A 17,375-nucleotide genomic window follows, 5' to 3' on the forward strand; every position below is an offset into this window, starting at 1 on the left:
ACTTAGTTTGACTGAACCCATCGATGTGTATGAAACACTTTGTCATTGTTCAAAGTGTAATATAAGAGAATGAATAGAAATCTCAAAGACAGCATTATTAAAAACATTGTATACACTTGAAATGCATCGAACTTTCTGGCCTCTGGCCCCAAAGATCACTGCCTGAGACAGGTCACTGATGCAACCAGTGAGTGAGAAGTAATATCCTAGCAATGGGATCAGGAAGTGGAGACCAGCAGGGACCTGATAATGATTGGAATGGGAGAGCTGAGGGATTGTTGCTGAGGTTTCAAATAGCAAGTACAAGTATACCACATGGAGCCAGGTCTCACTGTACATGGGCACCCTAAATGGATAACAGTGTACAATAACAAGAAAACCATTCTGAATCATTCTCGTGTGAAGAAAAACCTACACTACTGTAGAATACACAAACCATCTAATTTTCTAACACACCCTTCTTATCTATCATTAATTGTATAAGAATCATCATTTTATAGGTAATATTTTTTTATGTGTAAAATGTCCACTGCAGACATGGTATCATGGCAAGCAGTGATATTTAACGAAACATAAATTTAGTGAGATTGAAAGATGGACTAAAACCCCACTAGTCTCCATAGCTGCTAAATGTCTTCTATCTTACTGCAGGGTGAATGTAATATATACACCTTTCCACAGAATAAACATGCCATCTGCTATGTGCTTACTGAAAAGCAATGACTCCTGCTGAAGGCAAATCTGTCTCTTAGTTACATGTCACCAGACTGAGAGCTACCATACTCTACTTCCAGACATTCACAAGATGAGCCACTTGGAAAATGTCATCAGATATACATGCTATTCTACAACTAGAAAATCCAGTCTTTATGTTTCTCCCATAATGCTTAGCGCTGTAAAAGAAATGTTCTTATTGGTTAAATAGCTTAACTGCTCCGGTCCACCCTTTATTGTAAGAAGGGTCATTTGACAGCATAGTGATCACAGGGTGCCCCTTTTCTGGGATCTCAAGTGATCTGCTGCAATGTATGGGTAAACTCAGCAACAAGTGTTCAGTTTCCTTTCAGTACCACCATAGCGGAAATGAAGCATTACACTGTCCCACTACCATCACTGGGGTGTCTGTGTGATGTATGGACTAATAGATGAGGATCTTACATGTGTCCTGAATGGAAGACCCTCTCTAAGGGTAAGTTCACACTGAGATTTTTGGTGAGAATTTTGAGGCCGTAACCGCCTCAAAATCCTGACCAAAAAGATGGCTCCCATTGAATTCAATGGGAGCCGCTCAAGTGTTTTTTCCGGGAACCGGAAAAAGTGAGATGCTCATTCTTCAGGCCGTTTCGCCTTGCAATTCAGCCTGAAGGCATTCCCTCCTCCTGACTAGGCCCATTCATAGGGCATAATCCAGAGCAGAGTACGTGACTGGATGCTGGTTGCAGTGCACAGGCATTCAGTCGCGGCTAGCCGTATTTTGGATCGGAACCTGAGGCGCCCTCCGCCTCAGGTTCCGGTCCAAAATACCCCGTGTGAACTTACCCTAACAGTAGCTGGCAGGTTAAGTGAAACCAACCAACTCCTTTAGCAAAGTATTCATATCTACAACCTGGTAAGACTGCTCAATCATAACAGAGAGCAAAGTGCAGCAGCAATAAGCTGAAAACTTCTATCCAAATATTTTACCGAAGGTTCAGTCATTTTGACAGTAAGAAAGATATTGCATAGAGAGCTTTCAGGACTGCCAATATAGGCAGCATGGACACAATGTATTCCTTTATTCAACAAACAAAAAAGGAACTATTACTGCCATTTCCAGCATAATGAAAAATATGAAATTATGACATCTATACTGCCATGTATATAGCCCTGTATATAGTGTTAAAGCACACCTCCAGTTACAAACAACTTTTCACAAATGCATAGCACATGTGAATATCAGAAACTATGTAACATCTTATTAAAGGGATTCTATGATTAGAATCCCTTTATTAACTAAGTACACGTCAGAATAGCCTTAAGACAGCACAGGGGGCAATTTCCCTTTGCTCAAACAGTGCTGAACAGACGCTCATGTAAGAGGCCACAGGAAAATGGCCGACAGACAAGTGCAGTCGGCGCTTTTGGCAGAAGATAGCCTAGCTGCAGCTGCCTAGATACTAGTTCTGTCTACACCTATTGTGAATTTGAGAATTCCTATGATGCGCTATCCTGAAAAATATTTATCTACACTAGAAATCCACACAAAACAATGAAGGACAAATCTATAGACGAATGAGGTGCACTGGATATGAAGAATGGTATAAAAAAATGACAGTCTTCATAAATCTGCCTTCATAAATCTTTACAGCCTATCGCGCTGTACAGTGTGAGCGGGGAGGAGGGCGTTCCTCCCTGCTCACACAGTACAGAGCGATAGGCGCTGCTTTGAAAAAGGACGTACCTGACTGACTGTCAGGAACGCCCTTCTGACTGTAAAGAACTACGGTACCGGGACCGTTAGCTCTTTTGAATTCAGCACGCTGTCGGCTTTCCAGCAGTATATAAAACTGCCTGTGCCCCGGACCATGAAAGGTCCTCTTTAAGGAACTCGGCTGGGAGGCTGTTCCAAATATCTTGAAGAATTAACTACAGATCTTCAGTGGATGTAGGCTTGCTCAAATCCTTCTGTCTCTTCATGAAATCCTGCACGCGATGATGTTGAGACCACGGCTCTGTGAGGACCATATCATCACCACCAGGACTCCTCCTCCAAAGGGTGTTCACACCAAATATAGATTTGATTTAAATGTTTCTTTTGCTCATCGATAGAAATAAACTATTAGCACTCTTAAAAATAAACTATTAGAAATCTTACTTTGCAGCATGTTTCCATATCTACCTAAAACTTTTGCACAATACTGCATATGTATTGAATTGTAAGTGGCTGCAGTGCATGCTCAGAATTATATACTACCGAGGTTACTTAGCATTGGGGCAAGGTTTGCAATACCTGAGACTGGGCATTGATATTGGCTCCTTGCTTGACAAGAGTTTTGACGACTTCAACCTGGCCGGCGAGTGATGCAATGTGCAGTGCTGTGTTCCCTTTCTGAAAAAAAGCATCTTCATTATTACAATACTGTATGTACAGTGCATTTCACTCTCTTCCTTCTATTTTGGTTCTACTGTAGTATAGTATATAGCATAAGATAAGATACTGGTAAAATACTTAAACTGGTAAAATATTTAATATATGGGAGTTGTAGTTTTGCAACAGCTGCAAGGCCACATTGACAGGTGACCCTGCAGCTGTACGGGGATGTATAGGGCGTTTTTTTTGCGGGGCCAGCTGTACTTTTTAGTTATACCATTTTGGGGGATATCTATTGCTTAGATCACCTTGTATTGAAAAAAAACAGGAGGTGATTTAGAACTTTTATTTATTTCATATTTTTAAAGCTTTTTTTTTTTTTTTTACTATTTTATTCCCCCCCGGGGGCTTGAGCCTGCGGTCACTTGATCGCAAGTCCCATAGACGGCAATACAACTGTATTGCCGTCTATGGGACATTCTGTCTATTAGTATTACGGCTGGTCATAGAGACCAGCCGCAATACTAATACAGCAGTGACAGGCCTGGGAGCCTCATTAGGCTCCCGGCTGTCACCCGAACAGGTCGGCTCCTGCGATATCGCCTCGCAGGAGCAGGCCTGCAACGTCACAGGTACGGGGCCGGTGGGGACCGGCCCCGGGGGAGAAGGGGCCACGGATACTGACCCGGCATCCGCTGTACTAGAGAGGCGGATGCCGGGGAGGGATAGACGCCGGGGCCTGAGACATCGCTGCCCTGCCTGAAGCCAGCGGCGGGGGGACGGAGGAGCGGAATAGCAGCATCACTCCTCCCGCTGCTGGCTTCATGCAGGGCAGAGGAGCGCAGCGATGTCTCAGGCCCCGGCACCTGTAATGGCGTCTATCACTTGCCGGCTTCCGCTTCTCTATTACAGCGGGTGCCAGGTGCCACCTTCAGACTATAAGACGCACCCTTCTTTTCCCCAAAAAGACAGTTTTGTACATGCTGACCTTATATATTAGTCTATTGTCATTCAAAATGGCTGATTTTAGGCCATTCTGGTTGACAGTCACCATGAATGAAAATATTGAGTCCATCTATTCATAACTCTTAATAACAAACTTTTATACATCAATAAAAGATTGGACATGTTAAATATTTTTATACAGTGTTTAGTTGATAATAAGAGTTGAACAAAAAAAAAAAAAAAAAAAGAACGCTGTGAGTCTGCGCACGTTTGCTTATAATTGACGCTTTTGGGAAGTTATCAGCAAATTTGGGGAGACTCAGTGCAATTTTTTTGAAACCTAAACTAGTCACCCATTATTGGGCAATTTAGTTGATAATGTTAATGCAGGGATTGTTAGTACGAACGATAAGATCATCAACTGGACAGAAACATCATGGCTCTTCAAAATCTAATGTGTGTGGCCAGCTTTACACTCATGGTAGAGCTAGGGATCCACAGAAACATGGTGCCATCCTTCAGTAGAAGTAAAATAAATTGCAAGCTAGTCCTATCCTTTACATAATGAAATGTTTACTAATATTTCATCAGTACCTTAGTTGCAGAGTCAACTGAAGATCCTCTTTCCAGCAGTTCTTGCACAAGATAGAGATGACCCTCTTTGGCAGCAAGGTGTAAAGCATTGAGTCCATTCTGTGGCAAAAAGATAAAACAACTATGTTAGATAATGTGAAATCTGCTAAGGAAGTCCTCTCTTCTGAAGACCTGTTATCCATCCTTTAGTTAATGTTGTTAAAGGCGTTATCCAGGTAAAAATGGATAACCCTTTTAACTTTTAACTCAGCTGGGAGCAGTGGAAAAAAATGTAAAATAAAGGCACACTTACCTGTCCTCGATGCTCCAGTGTCCTCCCAATCCGTCTCGGTTCTACTGTTCCGGCAGCTTCTCCTGGGTCTCTTCTGGAGTTCCACCGAAGCCACTGATTGGCTTCAGTGATCACATGACCACCAAGGCCAATCAGTGACCTCAACAGACCTCAGAGAACCTGTGATGTAGACATGCCATTCGCTGATTGGCCTCAGCATTCACGTGACCACTGAGGCCAATCAGTGGCTTCAGCGGAACTCCAGAAGAGACCCGTTCAGCAGAGGGACCGGAACGCAATGGACATTGTAGCATTAGAGACAGGTGGGTATGAATTTTTTTTATTTTTTTCAATGCCCCAGCTGATTTAAAAGTTAAAAGGGTTGTGCATTTGTGCCTGGACAATTCCTTTAAACTGCTGTCTGCATCACTGCAGTGCATATTACTGTAAACAAAGTGGGGGCCTATACTTGATGGCTGAAAGACCTTGTGAACTGGCCTTACTTGTAGTCTCCGCCATGAGGACCATGGCCAACAACTTCCCTTATTACACATCAGGAACTTAGCAGGAAAAGAAAGACAGAGTAAGGCAGGGCCCCGGGCTTAGTTTGGATCTTGGTGGTGTGTGGCACAGGCTTAATAATACGTCGTGTCCATTTGAAGCATGCACTTGGAAAGCTTCCTGCATATATCAAATGTATCCATAGGCCACTAACCCAATGGAGGCCAAAAGAATATACATCTGGTATATGTATTTTTGCTCTAGAATAGAGCAGAGGTATCTAGACTGAACAAGTATAGTATGCAGTATATATTTTTGTTTTCATATCACATGATCCCTATTGGCAACAAATGCCTTTTTAGGTCTATACAGTGGAATCCTTTGAAGGACATATACTTTGAGAAATCTGAACATATACCGCTTACATGCAAAGATCCACTACTGAGGCTGTCTCCTTATTCCTTCTCCAAAATGCTGGTTTTATTAGATATTGGCCATGACTTCCCTCCATCTGGCTGACCCTGCCTAAACCCAAAAACTGCAACATAACCATTCTGTTAAAATAAATACTTTCCGTTTTTCTCACTCATATAACTATGGATTATAGAGGAAAATGAAGCGGGTGGGAGGAGGTGTGCAGAAAATTATTAGACAATGCATGTACTGGTAAAAATTATGGGTAAGGAATATACAAATAAAACCTTGGTAGAAAAGAGGAACTTGCTCTAGTGCTACCTTTTGGAAGGCAGCTCCCTGTAGATCATGTGTGATTTTTTTTTTTTATAAAACCTAATAGAATAATGTGAGAATATAGACAAAGCATAATAATTCCTTCCAAAGGAAGAGCATCCTATCTGCAGTTCAGGGGTTGTTGCCTGTCATCAGTGCAGAGAAGGTACTAGAACTGCAAACGCAGGTCTGAGCTACTCACTATAAAGCTTTTACAGTGTATTTAAATATGTAAAGTATATGGCACAACACCTGACAAAGCCCATACAAAATGTACATTAGGGGAGCAGATAATAGTGAGTATATAGATATTTCTAAATGCTTTGTAATCTAGTTCTGCAATGTCATTAGTCTGCAGTTAGTTCCATGTTAGTTCCACTAACTCTCTGGTTACAGAGAGAAACAAATTATATTCAAAATCCCTCACAATGATGAGATATATAATACAAAATCCAAAAATAGTTCTCACCCTTCGTTTATCATCCATTCCAAACTACTAAATTCCTATACAATAATTCCCATGCTATAACAATTCTGAGTCAAAAGTATCTAAAACCCTAAACTTAATTCCCTGACATGTTTCGGTTATGGCGTCTTCAGGGGATCGGGGCTGAATGCAATCCTGGTGTGCCACAAATTCATAAATAAACCCCCTTCCTTCGTCATTCTATGAAATTCAGACTGAATACCCCTGAAGACACCGCAGAGTATGAGCTAATGTACATATAATCTTCCAGGGGTCTTCTGTATAAAAGGATGGAAGGATTTTAAAAATAAAAACACCAAATTGATGAGAAGCCCTGACAACAGGGGTGCAGAAACGGGTGCAGCGGCTACTGTTCTGACACAATGCAGGTATGGGCTCCATTATAGATTTAGCACTAGGGCTCAGGAGCTTCCAGTTACACCTCTGACACAACATTAAATCAGGCCGACTTCAGGGTTAGCCAGTGAGGAGACTGTATATTAGTTTCACTCCCATCACTGTAGGCTGAACGTGAACCTATTTATTTAGGTAGTTATTTGCTATACTTATATGTTAGGATATGTTAATACTAGTCCCCTGATGAATGGTACACAACGGTACCAGGAAACACGTAGGGACCAGGGACAATTAGGATTGTCTACCAGGGACAGTCTGGGACTGCCCTTGTCAGAGCGCAGTCATTGGGGGCCAGGGTCTCTATAGGGTGTGAATAGGGATAATTCCCGGTCCACCTGTGGCACCCTTAAAATCATCAACCTCCTGCCGACACATTGGTAAGATCGTTTCAATTTATTATATACAGAGTATGTTGCACTATGGGATACCTCTCGTATATGAGAAGTGAAACTGTATATTGATATACTCATAGTGCACCTATCCTTGTGACGATATCTTTGACTATCACTGTAGTACTTTGGTGTTTGTGTTTTTATAGTCTTTTGGAAACTTTTTAACATGTTTAATTAAATGTTAAGTTTTATAATCTGCATCAGTGGTGGAATACACTTCAGTATATCTGTTGCAAATAGTGCAGTCCTTTTTTGATAAGATTCTGTGCAAGTTATGCTCTTCTTTTGCTATTTTGCTGTAATTCAAACCCGAAAACTAGTTTGAACCTAGCGTCAGAGACCGTGAGCAGTGCAGGGAAGGGGGAGGAGAGAGAAGCATATTTCTTTAATAGCATATAATACAATGTTTAGTAAAATTATCTTCACTATTTATTTATATAAAAAAAAAAGCTTTAAAAGTATAGGTACACTTAGGTAACATAGATGCAATGGCTCATCAGTATGCCTCGACATATAACCAGAGTCAAATGCAAACAAATTTATAGAGGAATGGTGCTGCGTGTATATAAACAGAAGTGGCATGTATGGAATTAAAGAAAAGATACAATGTAATTGTAATGTCTCTGCCTGTTCGGATCACTGTGCCACCCTCTGCTCGCATGCTGCGGTGCAGGAGGCTTGTGCAGTTTCGTTCCTTGATTAGAGTTTTTGGTTGCACTGTGTGAACATGGCTCTGTTTCTGTAATTGATTTTCCACCACACCAGTCTCCTACACCTTCTTTTCCCTCTGTTCCTCTAATAGTTAAGTTTAGCCTTGCCCTGTGATTGACAGACTGCCTTCCTATCGGGTTCAGGGTAGGTTCTTCCTCCCTATTTATTCTTGGCTCACATTCACACTGGTGCTTGCTATTGCTTTGTGCGTGCTGGCTTTTCTCTTGCTGTTTATTCTTGTATTCTGATTCTTGACGTCTGGCTTTCCCTACTGACTATTCTTTTGGATATCGATTTGGCACTGCATTGCTCAACTGTTACCGAGCCCTTAGCTTGCAGACCTCCCTTTGTTGTTGTTTGCCTTGTCTGCGTTTTGTGTGTCACGTATATAGGAAGGGCCCATCACCAAATTGTTGCCTATTACGTAGGATAGTACCAGGCAAGCAGGAAGGGACAGTGGAGGGTTTCAGCTTAGGGCTCACTGTCTCTTCTGCCCTTTTCCCAAGGTTTCCAGCAGCTACAGGGGAATTGCTCCTATTGCAATTCCCTTACAGTAATAACTCAAACAATTGAAGTTAAGTTCACATCTACGTCTGTTTCTTCGTCATACGTGTCCGCTAGTGACCTGAATGGTCATACATGAACACCGACAGAGCCCATTGACCATAATGTGGTCCGCTGGGTGTCCGTCAGATGTCTGCTGTTTCAAAACTGAAACTGTCAGCAAGAAAAGTGCTCTGTGCAATTGTTGGTGCTGTCTGCGGAGTCTCCAACAGATGTGAATTTAGCCATAGCACATTTTAAAGTTCTGATAAATAAATAAGATACTGTATGAAACAACATCCTATACTCTTAAATTTGTTGATGAGACCATAAAATATTCTGACAGCATTGCAAAATGTGATAAAAAATGTGCTTAAACAAGCAATTAGAAAAATGCCTAAAACAAGTTAATTAATGCAAGTGAAGGCAGGGAATATTTCTGAAGAACATAGAAGTACTATTACTGTCATTACTCAGAGATGTTCTGCCTGCCCCAGAAGCTCAGAATAGCACTTAATGAATGAATATTTTTAGCAGCTGCAGTAAATATCACAGGATGATTCTCCCAAGTATAAATAGGTTAAGTGCAAAATAACAAAAAAAAAACAACCCTCTATAGTTCCTATAAGTGCAGGAGATTTAGCGTCCAAAATTCATTTCATGTCATAAGGGTAAATTTTAACAAATTGTAAAGTTCTTTGATTACTATGAGTGAGACCAATTCCGTCTCTTGTTTGCAAAAGACAAACCTCGTCTGGAGCCACACAGCCCGGACATGCCGCAGAAATCTCAGGGTAAGTTCACATTTGAGGCCTCAAAACTCTGACAAAAAAGAAAGCTCCCATTGAAATCAATGGGAGCCTCTCAGGTCTTTTTTCCGGGAGCCGTTTCTTCTGGCTCCCGGAAAAGAGAAGCAAGATGTTCATTCTGCAGGCCATTTCGCCTCGCAATTTGGCCTGAAGACACTCCCTCCTCCGGACTAGGCCCATTCATTGTGCCTAATCCGGAGCTGAATGCACGGGTGGATGCCGATGCACTGCACCGGCTTTCAGTCGTGGCTACCCGGTTTTTGGATCGGAATCTGAGGCAGCCTCCGCCTCAGGTTCCGGTCCAAAAAACCCTGTGTGAACTTACCCTTAGGGTGAATTCACACTGAGTAAACGCTAGCTTATTCTGAACGTAAAACACGTTCAGAATAAGCGGCGTCTAAAGCAGCTCCATTCATTTCTATGGGAGCGGGGATACGAGCGCTCCCCATAGAAATGAATGGGCTGCTTCTTTCACTCCGTGCAGTCCCATTGAAGTGAATGGGGAGTGCCCATTCACTTCAATGGGACTGCACGGAGTGAAAGAAGCAGCCCATTCATTTCTATGGGGAGCGCTCGTATCCCCGCTCCCATAGAAATGAATGGAGCTGCTTTAGACGCCGCTTATTCTGAACGTGTTTTACATTCAGAATAAGCTAGCGTTTACTCAGTGTGAATTCACCCTTAGTGAGAGAAATTTTGCAGTGTCTTCCTTTGCAAGCTGACCAGGCAATAAAACTCCAGAAACTGGGTGTTTTTTGTTGCAGCTTACCTGCAGGATGTTCTGTGGATTTCCCATGGCTTTCTACTTTTGCCCTGCAGAGGCTGAAGGCTGCCAGTGAAATCTGCAGTAATACCTGCTTTGGGTTTTACTCAAAGGTTTGTATAAACAGTGGTTTAGTTGCCAGTGGGTTTGCAGTGACTAAGCTCTGCAATCACTTAGGCCTGTCATTCACATTAGATTTTCATTGGTCGTTCATTTATCAGCCATAAATCTGACATGTAACTATCGTCATTTGCAGCTGGCTGACAGGACACCCCAGTTTGTTTGTTTTTTTACTTTTTAACAACTAAACTGCCCCTTGAGTTTAGCTGTTCATGTCAATGGTGGGATTGTTACTATATCATCAGTCAGACAGCTGTCATCACAGCCATCTAAATTCTAATGTCATAACCAGCTTAAAGGGGCTCTATAATTGGGAAAAGTCATTTTTAACTAAGCACATACTTGCATAGCCTTTAGAAAGGCTAGTCCACACATACATTTTGTATGTAAATCCCCTCAGTAGTTTTTGAATGAGACTATTTTTATTCATATGCTAATTAGCCTAAGGCACCTAAGGTAGGGGCCCCACATGGAGTAAATGGCATGTTTTGGCTAGGGAGGAAACACTACAAAAAACACAGTGGAAACGCCATAGAAAAGAATGCATTGTTTTACAATCACTGCATAGCGGATGCAAATCCTTAGTGAATCCCATCCACAGACTGCGGGAAAATACTCACATCCGTCACACAATGATTTACCAACCATTGCGGTTTTGGAAATTGCAGCATGTTAATTATACCTAAAGAAACACTAGTAGTTTCCTTATAGGTATAATGGAAGCAGACAGTACACAGAGGAAACCTCTGCGGACTTTCTGTAAAAAGCGTTGGGGCCTGGGCCTAAGAGATATTTATTAAAGGGCTTCTATCATTGGGAAAACTCATTTCTAACTAAGCACATACATGCATAGCCTTCAGAAAGGCTATTCCACACATACCTTTTGTATGTAAATCGCCTCAGTGGTTTTTGAATGAGACCGTTTTTATTCATATGCTAATAAAGCCTCCAGTGTGCACCCGGAAGTCTCAGTGAGCATTGTCTGCTATGTGTGTGAGAACAGGGAAGGCTGATGAGTTATCAGCAGCAGCCCATGCTGTACACACAGAGCTCACTGAGACTTCCAGGTGCTCGCTGGAGGCTAATTAGCATATGCATAAAAGCGGCTGAGTTCAGAAACCACTGAGGCAATTAACATACCAAAGGTAGGTGTGGAATAGTCTTCCTAAAGACTGTGCAATTATGTGCTTAGTTAAAAATGAGTTTACTCAATGATAGAGCCCCTTTAACTGCCTCTTATCTAAAATCTTTGCACCTTTTTTTCGCTGCTGGAAAAAAGCTGCAAAAGTTTCATAAATAAAGGCTACTGAGCAAAATCAACCCCCTAATAAGGCGCAATTCATGTTAAATCAAAGTGAAAGTTACTTGCTAAATGTGCCCCACTGAATTTTTTGATAAAATGGACTTGTGACAGATGTTGCTAAAAGGGCGGTTACACATATATTTTTTACTGTCATGTGAATAAGCCCTAGGCATGTTCATACTTCTTGCATATTTTACAAAGAAAACCATGAGAAATAGCCCAATAAAATCAGCAAGATTTGCAACAGTTTTCTTCCAGAGTGTTTTTTTTGCTGTTGCCCGCTACGTGGGGTGTAAGCCAATAGCTGCTTTTTCAAAAACACATGTTTTCACGCATGTTCATTTTAGCTGTAAAATCAAGAGCATTTTCCCTACAGAGTTAAAAGGGAAAAAAAATGCAGAAAAAAGCACATTTTTTCAGGTTTTTTTTTTTTTTAGCAGCATTACGCAAAGTGTCACCAGCTGAAAAGAGGCCCAAAAACTTACAGACTGTTTTGCTTCTACAAATGGTAATAATTTGACTCGCACACATAGAGAAAGTAGCGGCAGCGTAAATGTTGCATGAGATTCTCCTCAGGACTCACAAGTATAAATATAGACAGAAGATCTATGTACTAAGGGAGCCTTCACACAGAGTTTACACTCCGCTCATTCAGACACGTAAACATGTGTCAGAGTGACCGCTGTAAAACACAATCCCCGGTCTTACGTGCGTTACACAATGAAATCAATGGGAGGCTTTTAAACCAATTGATTTCAATGTGTAGCGCATGTAAGACCGGCACACATTGAAGTCTATGGGATTTTGTTTTACGCCGCTCACTCTGAACGTGTTTACGTGTCACAATGAGTGGCGCGTTAACTCCATGTGAAAGCACCCTAAGAGTTATGTGAAAGGTAAGCACCATGCATCACTGGTAATTCACCGTACCTGATTACACGTATTGATGTCTACTCCTCCTTTTAGGTATTCCAGCACTTTGTCCAAATTGCCTGATCGAGCAGCTTTGAGGAAGCTGGTATTGCTGTCCGACTGTAAAAACAAAAAGTAAATTGGTCAATTGTGGAACTTTCCAACTAACTATCTTTATCTAAAGAGCAACGTGTCAACAGTATGAAAACTAGCAAAGAAATAGTTCATAATAACGCTTACTATCTGTACTTATTCTAAATATTCTAAAATATTCCATAAATGCATAAAGTGAATATAACAATACATTAATAAAAAAAGACAATAGAAATAGTATTTATTAATAAAACATAGATGCTTGATAGTGTCTTAAATTCCATGCCTGTATGTGAAGTAGGAGACTTATACAGTGTCCATGGAAAAAAATAGGACGTATTGGGATCTATCTGAAGCTGGACAAGCTTGTGCATGGAACAATGGTGGTAGTTATCATCATTTTACAGATCACAGGAAATGCTGCTTATGTCTTCCCATCAGCATTCTGTGATCTGGCCATATTTATGATCTGTTACGTTTTTCCAATTTGTACATAAAAATAACAATATTATAGTATACTGCACATGAAATATACCAATTATACATATAGACTGGATATACTACAGGCCCTCCTAAATCTACAGGGGATGATCCACAACTATAAAATCAAATTTGGTCTATTATTTTAACATAATCTGCAGCACTTTATACAGCAAAGTGTTTTACAGTCCCTGCAAAGTACATGGGATTCTGGCTAATCCCATCCACACATTGCAGAAAATAATCTGCATCGAAAAAGATGCAATTTGAAAAACACTTGCTTTTTTGTAAATCACCGTATGTCAATTATACCTACGGAAATGCCGGCAGTTTCCATGCAGGAATACTCTGTGGACTTTCTGTGAAAATCAATGTGGGAAAAACTGCATTGAATTTCCACCACAGTTTTTCCGGCAGCGCTTTTTGGCTGTGGCTCACTACATGGGGCCTTAGTCTAAAAGAAAAGCTGTCTTTGTTGCCCATAGAAAACAACCACAACATGGCTTTCATGTTTGTATTCTCCTGGAAGTGTGAAATCCATGCAGTGATAGGCTGTCACGAAAGCCATACGCCATAGAAAGTTTTTCTAAATCTGCTCCAATATATTCACATACATACATCCCTGTATTTTCAGTGACCCTCATAATCTATTATCCATACCTCAGGAACAAATACTATGACAAAAGATAATGAGAGTAAATTGGAATCCCTTACCAACTACTACATAGTACAGTATTACTTAGTCTGGGTCTAAATAATTTCAGTAAATGCACATTGAGAAACTCCACACCAGTATTAGGCTGAGTTCACACATAGTTTTTTTTAGTCAGGATTTTGAGACAGAATCGGCCTCAAAATCCAGACCAAAAAAACGGCTCCCATTGAAATCAATAGGAGCCGGTCAATTCTTTTTTCCAGGAGCCATTTGTTCCGGCTCCCAGAAAAAAGAAGTGACATGCTCATTCTTCGCCTGAAGACACTCCCTCCTCCCAACTAGGCCCATTCATTTGGGCCTAATCCGGATCGGAGTGCCGCAACTGGATGCCGGAGTCGCAGCTACCGTATTTCGGACCAGAACCTGCCAAATTCTGGTCCAAAATACCCCGTCTGAATCTGGCCTTATCCTGCCTGAATCAGAGCTCAAGATGTAAGGACATTCTGCCAGCCCAATTGACCAAATTACAAAAATCACAAATCAGTAGAAGTAGATATATCATATATAGTCATATCTACAGAATATCTAACATTTTTGATAGACCATTCAATATATACTGTATATGTTTCCTTCAATATTTTCCTGATCTATCTAATGCTTTACAACGGTCACTAACTTTTCAACAGCCGTTGCAAAAATAAATAGAGCAGGAATATAAAAGAACCTTTGAAATATACAACGAAATAACTAGAATGCCCTCATTTTTACTCAGCCGAGTTTAAAGACTACCGCATTGACATTTACCATGTCACTAATGGAAATCGTATCAAACATTTGATAAAACTTCAATAGATAGTGTGTCTTTTCATGTTAATCAATTTGTATTTATTCATTTATAAATTTTGATTTTCTAACTTATAGATACCAGGGCTTTAAATTTGCGCCATTTTTTGTGAATCACCCTGTGGGTATATACTGTGTAGATAGAAATAATGTAAATAGATGTAAATAGATAGAGATATACAGACACACATATTAGACGCTACCAGAAGTAAATTGTGTGTGACTTACAGTCATGCTCCATATTCAGTCATAGTCAGTTATATTTGCGTTTCTGCAGATTGCTCATTCATAATGGGGTTTTGCTATGTTCTGACAAAGATTATGGTATATGGTGGTGACAGCTTTACTGCAAGTCAGTCACATGGTGGCCATAGTGTTAGGATCACATAATCCATGTTTCAGCAAGAAGTGACAGATTCCAGTCACTGTGTTCAGTATTGGATATGACATACACAGGACTTTCAGCAGGCATATTTATTGAACACGTGAATAAGGCTTAGTTCACATCTGCACTGGAGTTTCCGTTGGAGACTTCAGTGCAAGGTCCACCTGAAATCTGCAGAGGAAAATGTCCTGCAAAGAGGATTTTTCCTCCACAGATTTTAGTTTTAAAATGGCAGACATCCGACAGACCCCATTATAATCAAAGGAGTGTGCCAGGCCCCATGTGTAACTGCTACTACAGCGGTCCAAGTGTCCGTTGTTCTAGTCCTCTGAAAGGCAACACTAGTGTGAAACTAGCATGTGGACGTAACATTTACATGGACATACTTCCTGCAGTTATTCACAGAACACGTTCATTATCTGCTGCATCAAGAAATAAATTCCAGGCTCATTATCTGTTCACAATAATGGACAAGAAATGTACTGTGCTTTCCAAAGTCAGAAGTATTCATGAATAAACGGAATAATCTGCTGCATCAAGAGGCAGATTCTGGGCGCAATCTCTATACTGAATAATAGACATGACAATTACCAGGTTTTCAGAAATCAGATGTTAGTCCTCAGCTGCATAAAGAGAGAGGTACCATGTTTCACACCTTTCCGACATCCACAGTACTATTATGGCAGGTGGCGGGTCTTTAAACATGGCGGCCACTCGGCACAGCTCCCAGGTCACCGCTGTATTACACAATAGAGACCAGATGGCACTGCCCACGCATCAAGAAAAAGGATACCAGGTGGCCACACGGTGGCTCAGTGGTTAGCACTGCAGCCTTGCAGCACTGGAGCCCTGGTGTTCAAATCCTGCCAAAGGCAAAAAAACATCTGCAAGGAGTTTGTATGTTCTCCCCGTGTTTGCATGGATTTCCATCCCATATTCCAAAAAAAGACATACTGATAGGGAAAAATGAACATTGTGAGCTCTGTGTGGGGCTCACAATCTACATTAAAAAAAAAGATACCATGCTTAGTTTCTGCATTAACACCTTCCTGACATCCACTGTACTATTATGGTGGCTGGTGGGTCTTTTAACATGGCGGCTGCTCAACATAGCCCCCAAGTCTTTACACAGCAGCAACCAGATGCTGTGGCCCAATATCAGAGTCCGCGTAAGATGCCTTGGTCAAATGTGAGCGAGGCATATTTTTACCCCTGTACCGAGATTTCCATGTCCCAGGGTAAGATCCAGGAGTGGTGATCCATTGCCTAGACAGCTGGGAGTCTATTCAAGCTGTCAAGGCTACCAGACCTGTCTGCAGGATGGTTCTACTCTGCTTACAATGGTGGCAAGACGGTGTTCAGGGAAACCCCATTTCCAAGATATCTGAGGTTTCTAGAGGTGGAAGGCACATCTTTAGATATACCCTAAATGACTGACATGGTTACCATCGATTATATCACCTCATATGTCTCACTATCTTCTCATTGAATGTAAGCTCTTTCGAGCAGGGCCTTCACTCCTATTGCTTGATATGTTTATTTCTTCGTCACATTGTAATGTCTCATATTGTCGGTTCATGTGTCCTGTGATTTGTAAAGTGCTGTGAAATATGTTGGTGTTACCGTATATAAATAAAGTAATTATTATTATTATTATTAGAGAGGAATAATTTATCAACACATGCACTGAATGTTAAGCATCTGGCTGGTACTGTTGCTATAGATGCAGAAATCATTGGCAATAAAACTTACTCTAGGTTCTCTAGGCTCGAAAAACTGAAACTCAATCCTCTAAGGGTCCATTCACACGGAGTAACGTGCCGCGTGACCTGGCACGTATACGACGTGTGAGATTTTGAGCGCCGTAAAAGCTTTTTGCGGATGCAAAATCACGGCCGCAAAATGACGCGACGTATACGCTCCTATCTCCCATTGAAGTGAATGGGAGCATTTTGAGCGCGTCATCTGCCGGCACGTGTATACGTGCCAGATTGCGCTCCACTTTCCTCCGTGTGAACTCCCCCTAATGGGTTCTCCCTGTTTTCTGTCCGAAAACTGCAGAGAGAAAAGTCGTACTTGCAGGACTTCTCTCTCTGCATTTTTCAAGAGGATAGGGGAACGGAATCCCCAAATGCTCACCTAGAGTAGAGGAGAACCCAACCTTAGTATAAACAGCCTTGCAATGTGTTTGCTGAGCAGACCTGCAAGGACCCGTTCACATGATGGAATCACTCGCTAATGTTGCTGCAGATTTCATCCTAAATCAGCTGCAGATTCCGCCCTGATTCTCCATCCCATTGTTTCTAATGAGTAGAATGCTGAGAAAATAATCTCAAGACTCTCCGCTGATAAGGCCCATTCATTTCGACCTAA

General features: G+C 41.3%; 1 protein-coding gene across 5 annotated transcripts in view; it reads right to left on the reverse strand.

The window, feature by feature from the left end:
• The window catches only part of ANK2 (ankyrin 2), a 188,433-nt gene that overhangs the window by 140,095 nt on the left and 30,963 nt on the right, over positions 1-17,375 (reverse strand). For all 5 annotated transcript variants that reach the window (XM_075286364.1, XM_075286356.1, XM_075286347.1 and 2 more), the window contains exons 2-4: positions 12,565-12,666; positions 4,610-4,708; positions 2,990-3,088 (exon numbers count right to left, since the gene is read on the reverse strand). In XM_075286364.1, the coding sequence (XP_075142465.1) occupies positions 2,990-3,088; positions 4,610-4,708; positions 12,565-12,666 (300 nt within the window). The remainder of the gene's footprint in view (positions 1-2,989; positions 3,089-4,609; positions 4,709-12,564; positions 12,667-17,375) is intronic.

This window comes from Leptodactylus fuscus, chromosome 1 (genome assembly GCF_031893055.1).
Source record: "Leptodactylus fuscus isolate aLepFus1 chromosome 1, aLepFus1.hap2, whole genome shotgun sequence".
Classification (NCBI taxonomy): Eukaryota; Metazoa; Chordata; class Amphibia; order Anura; family Leptodactylidae; genus Leptodactylus; species Leptodactylus fuscus.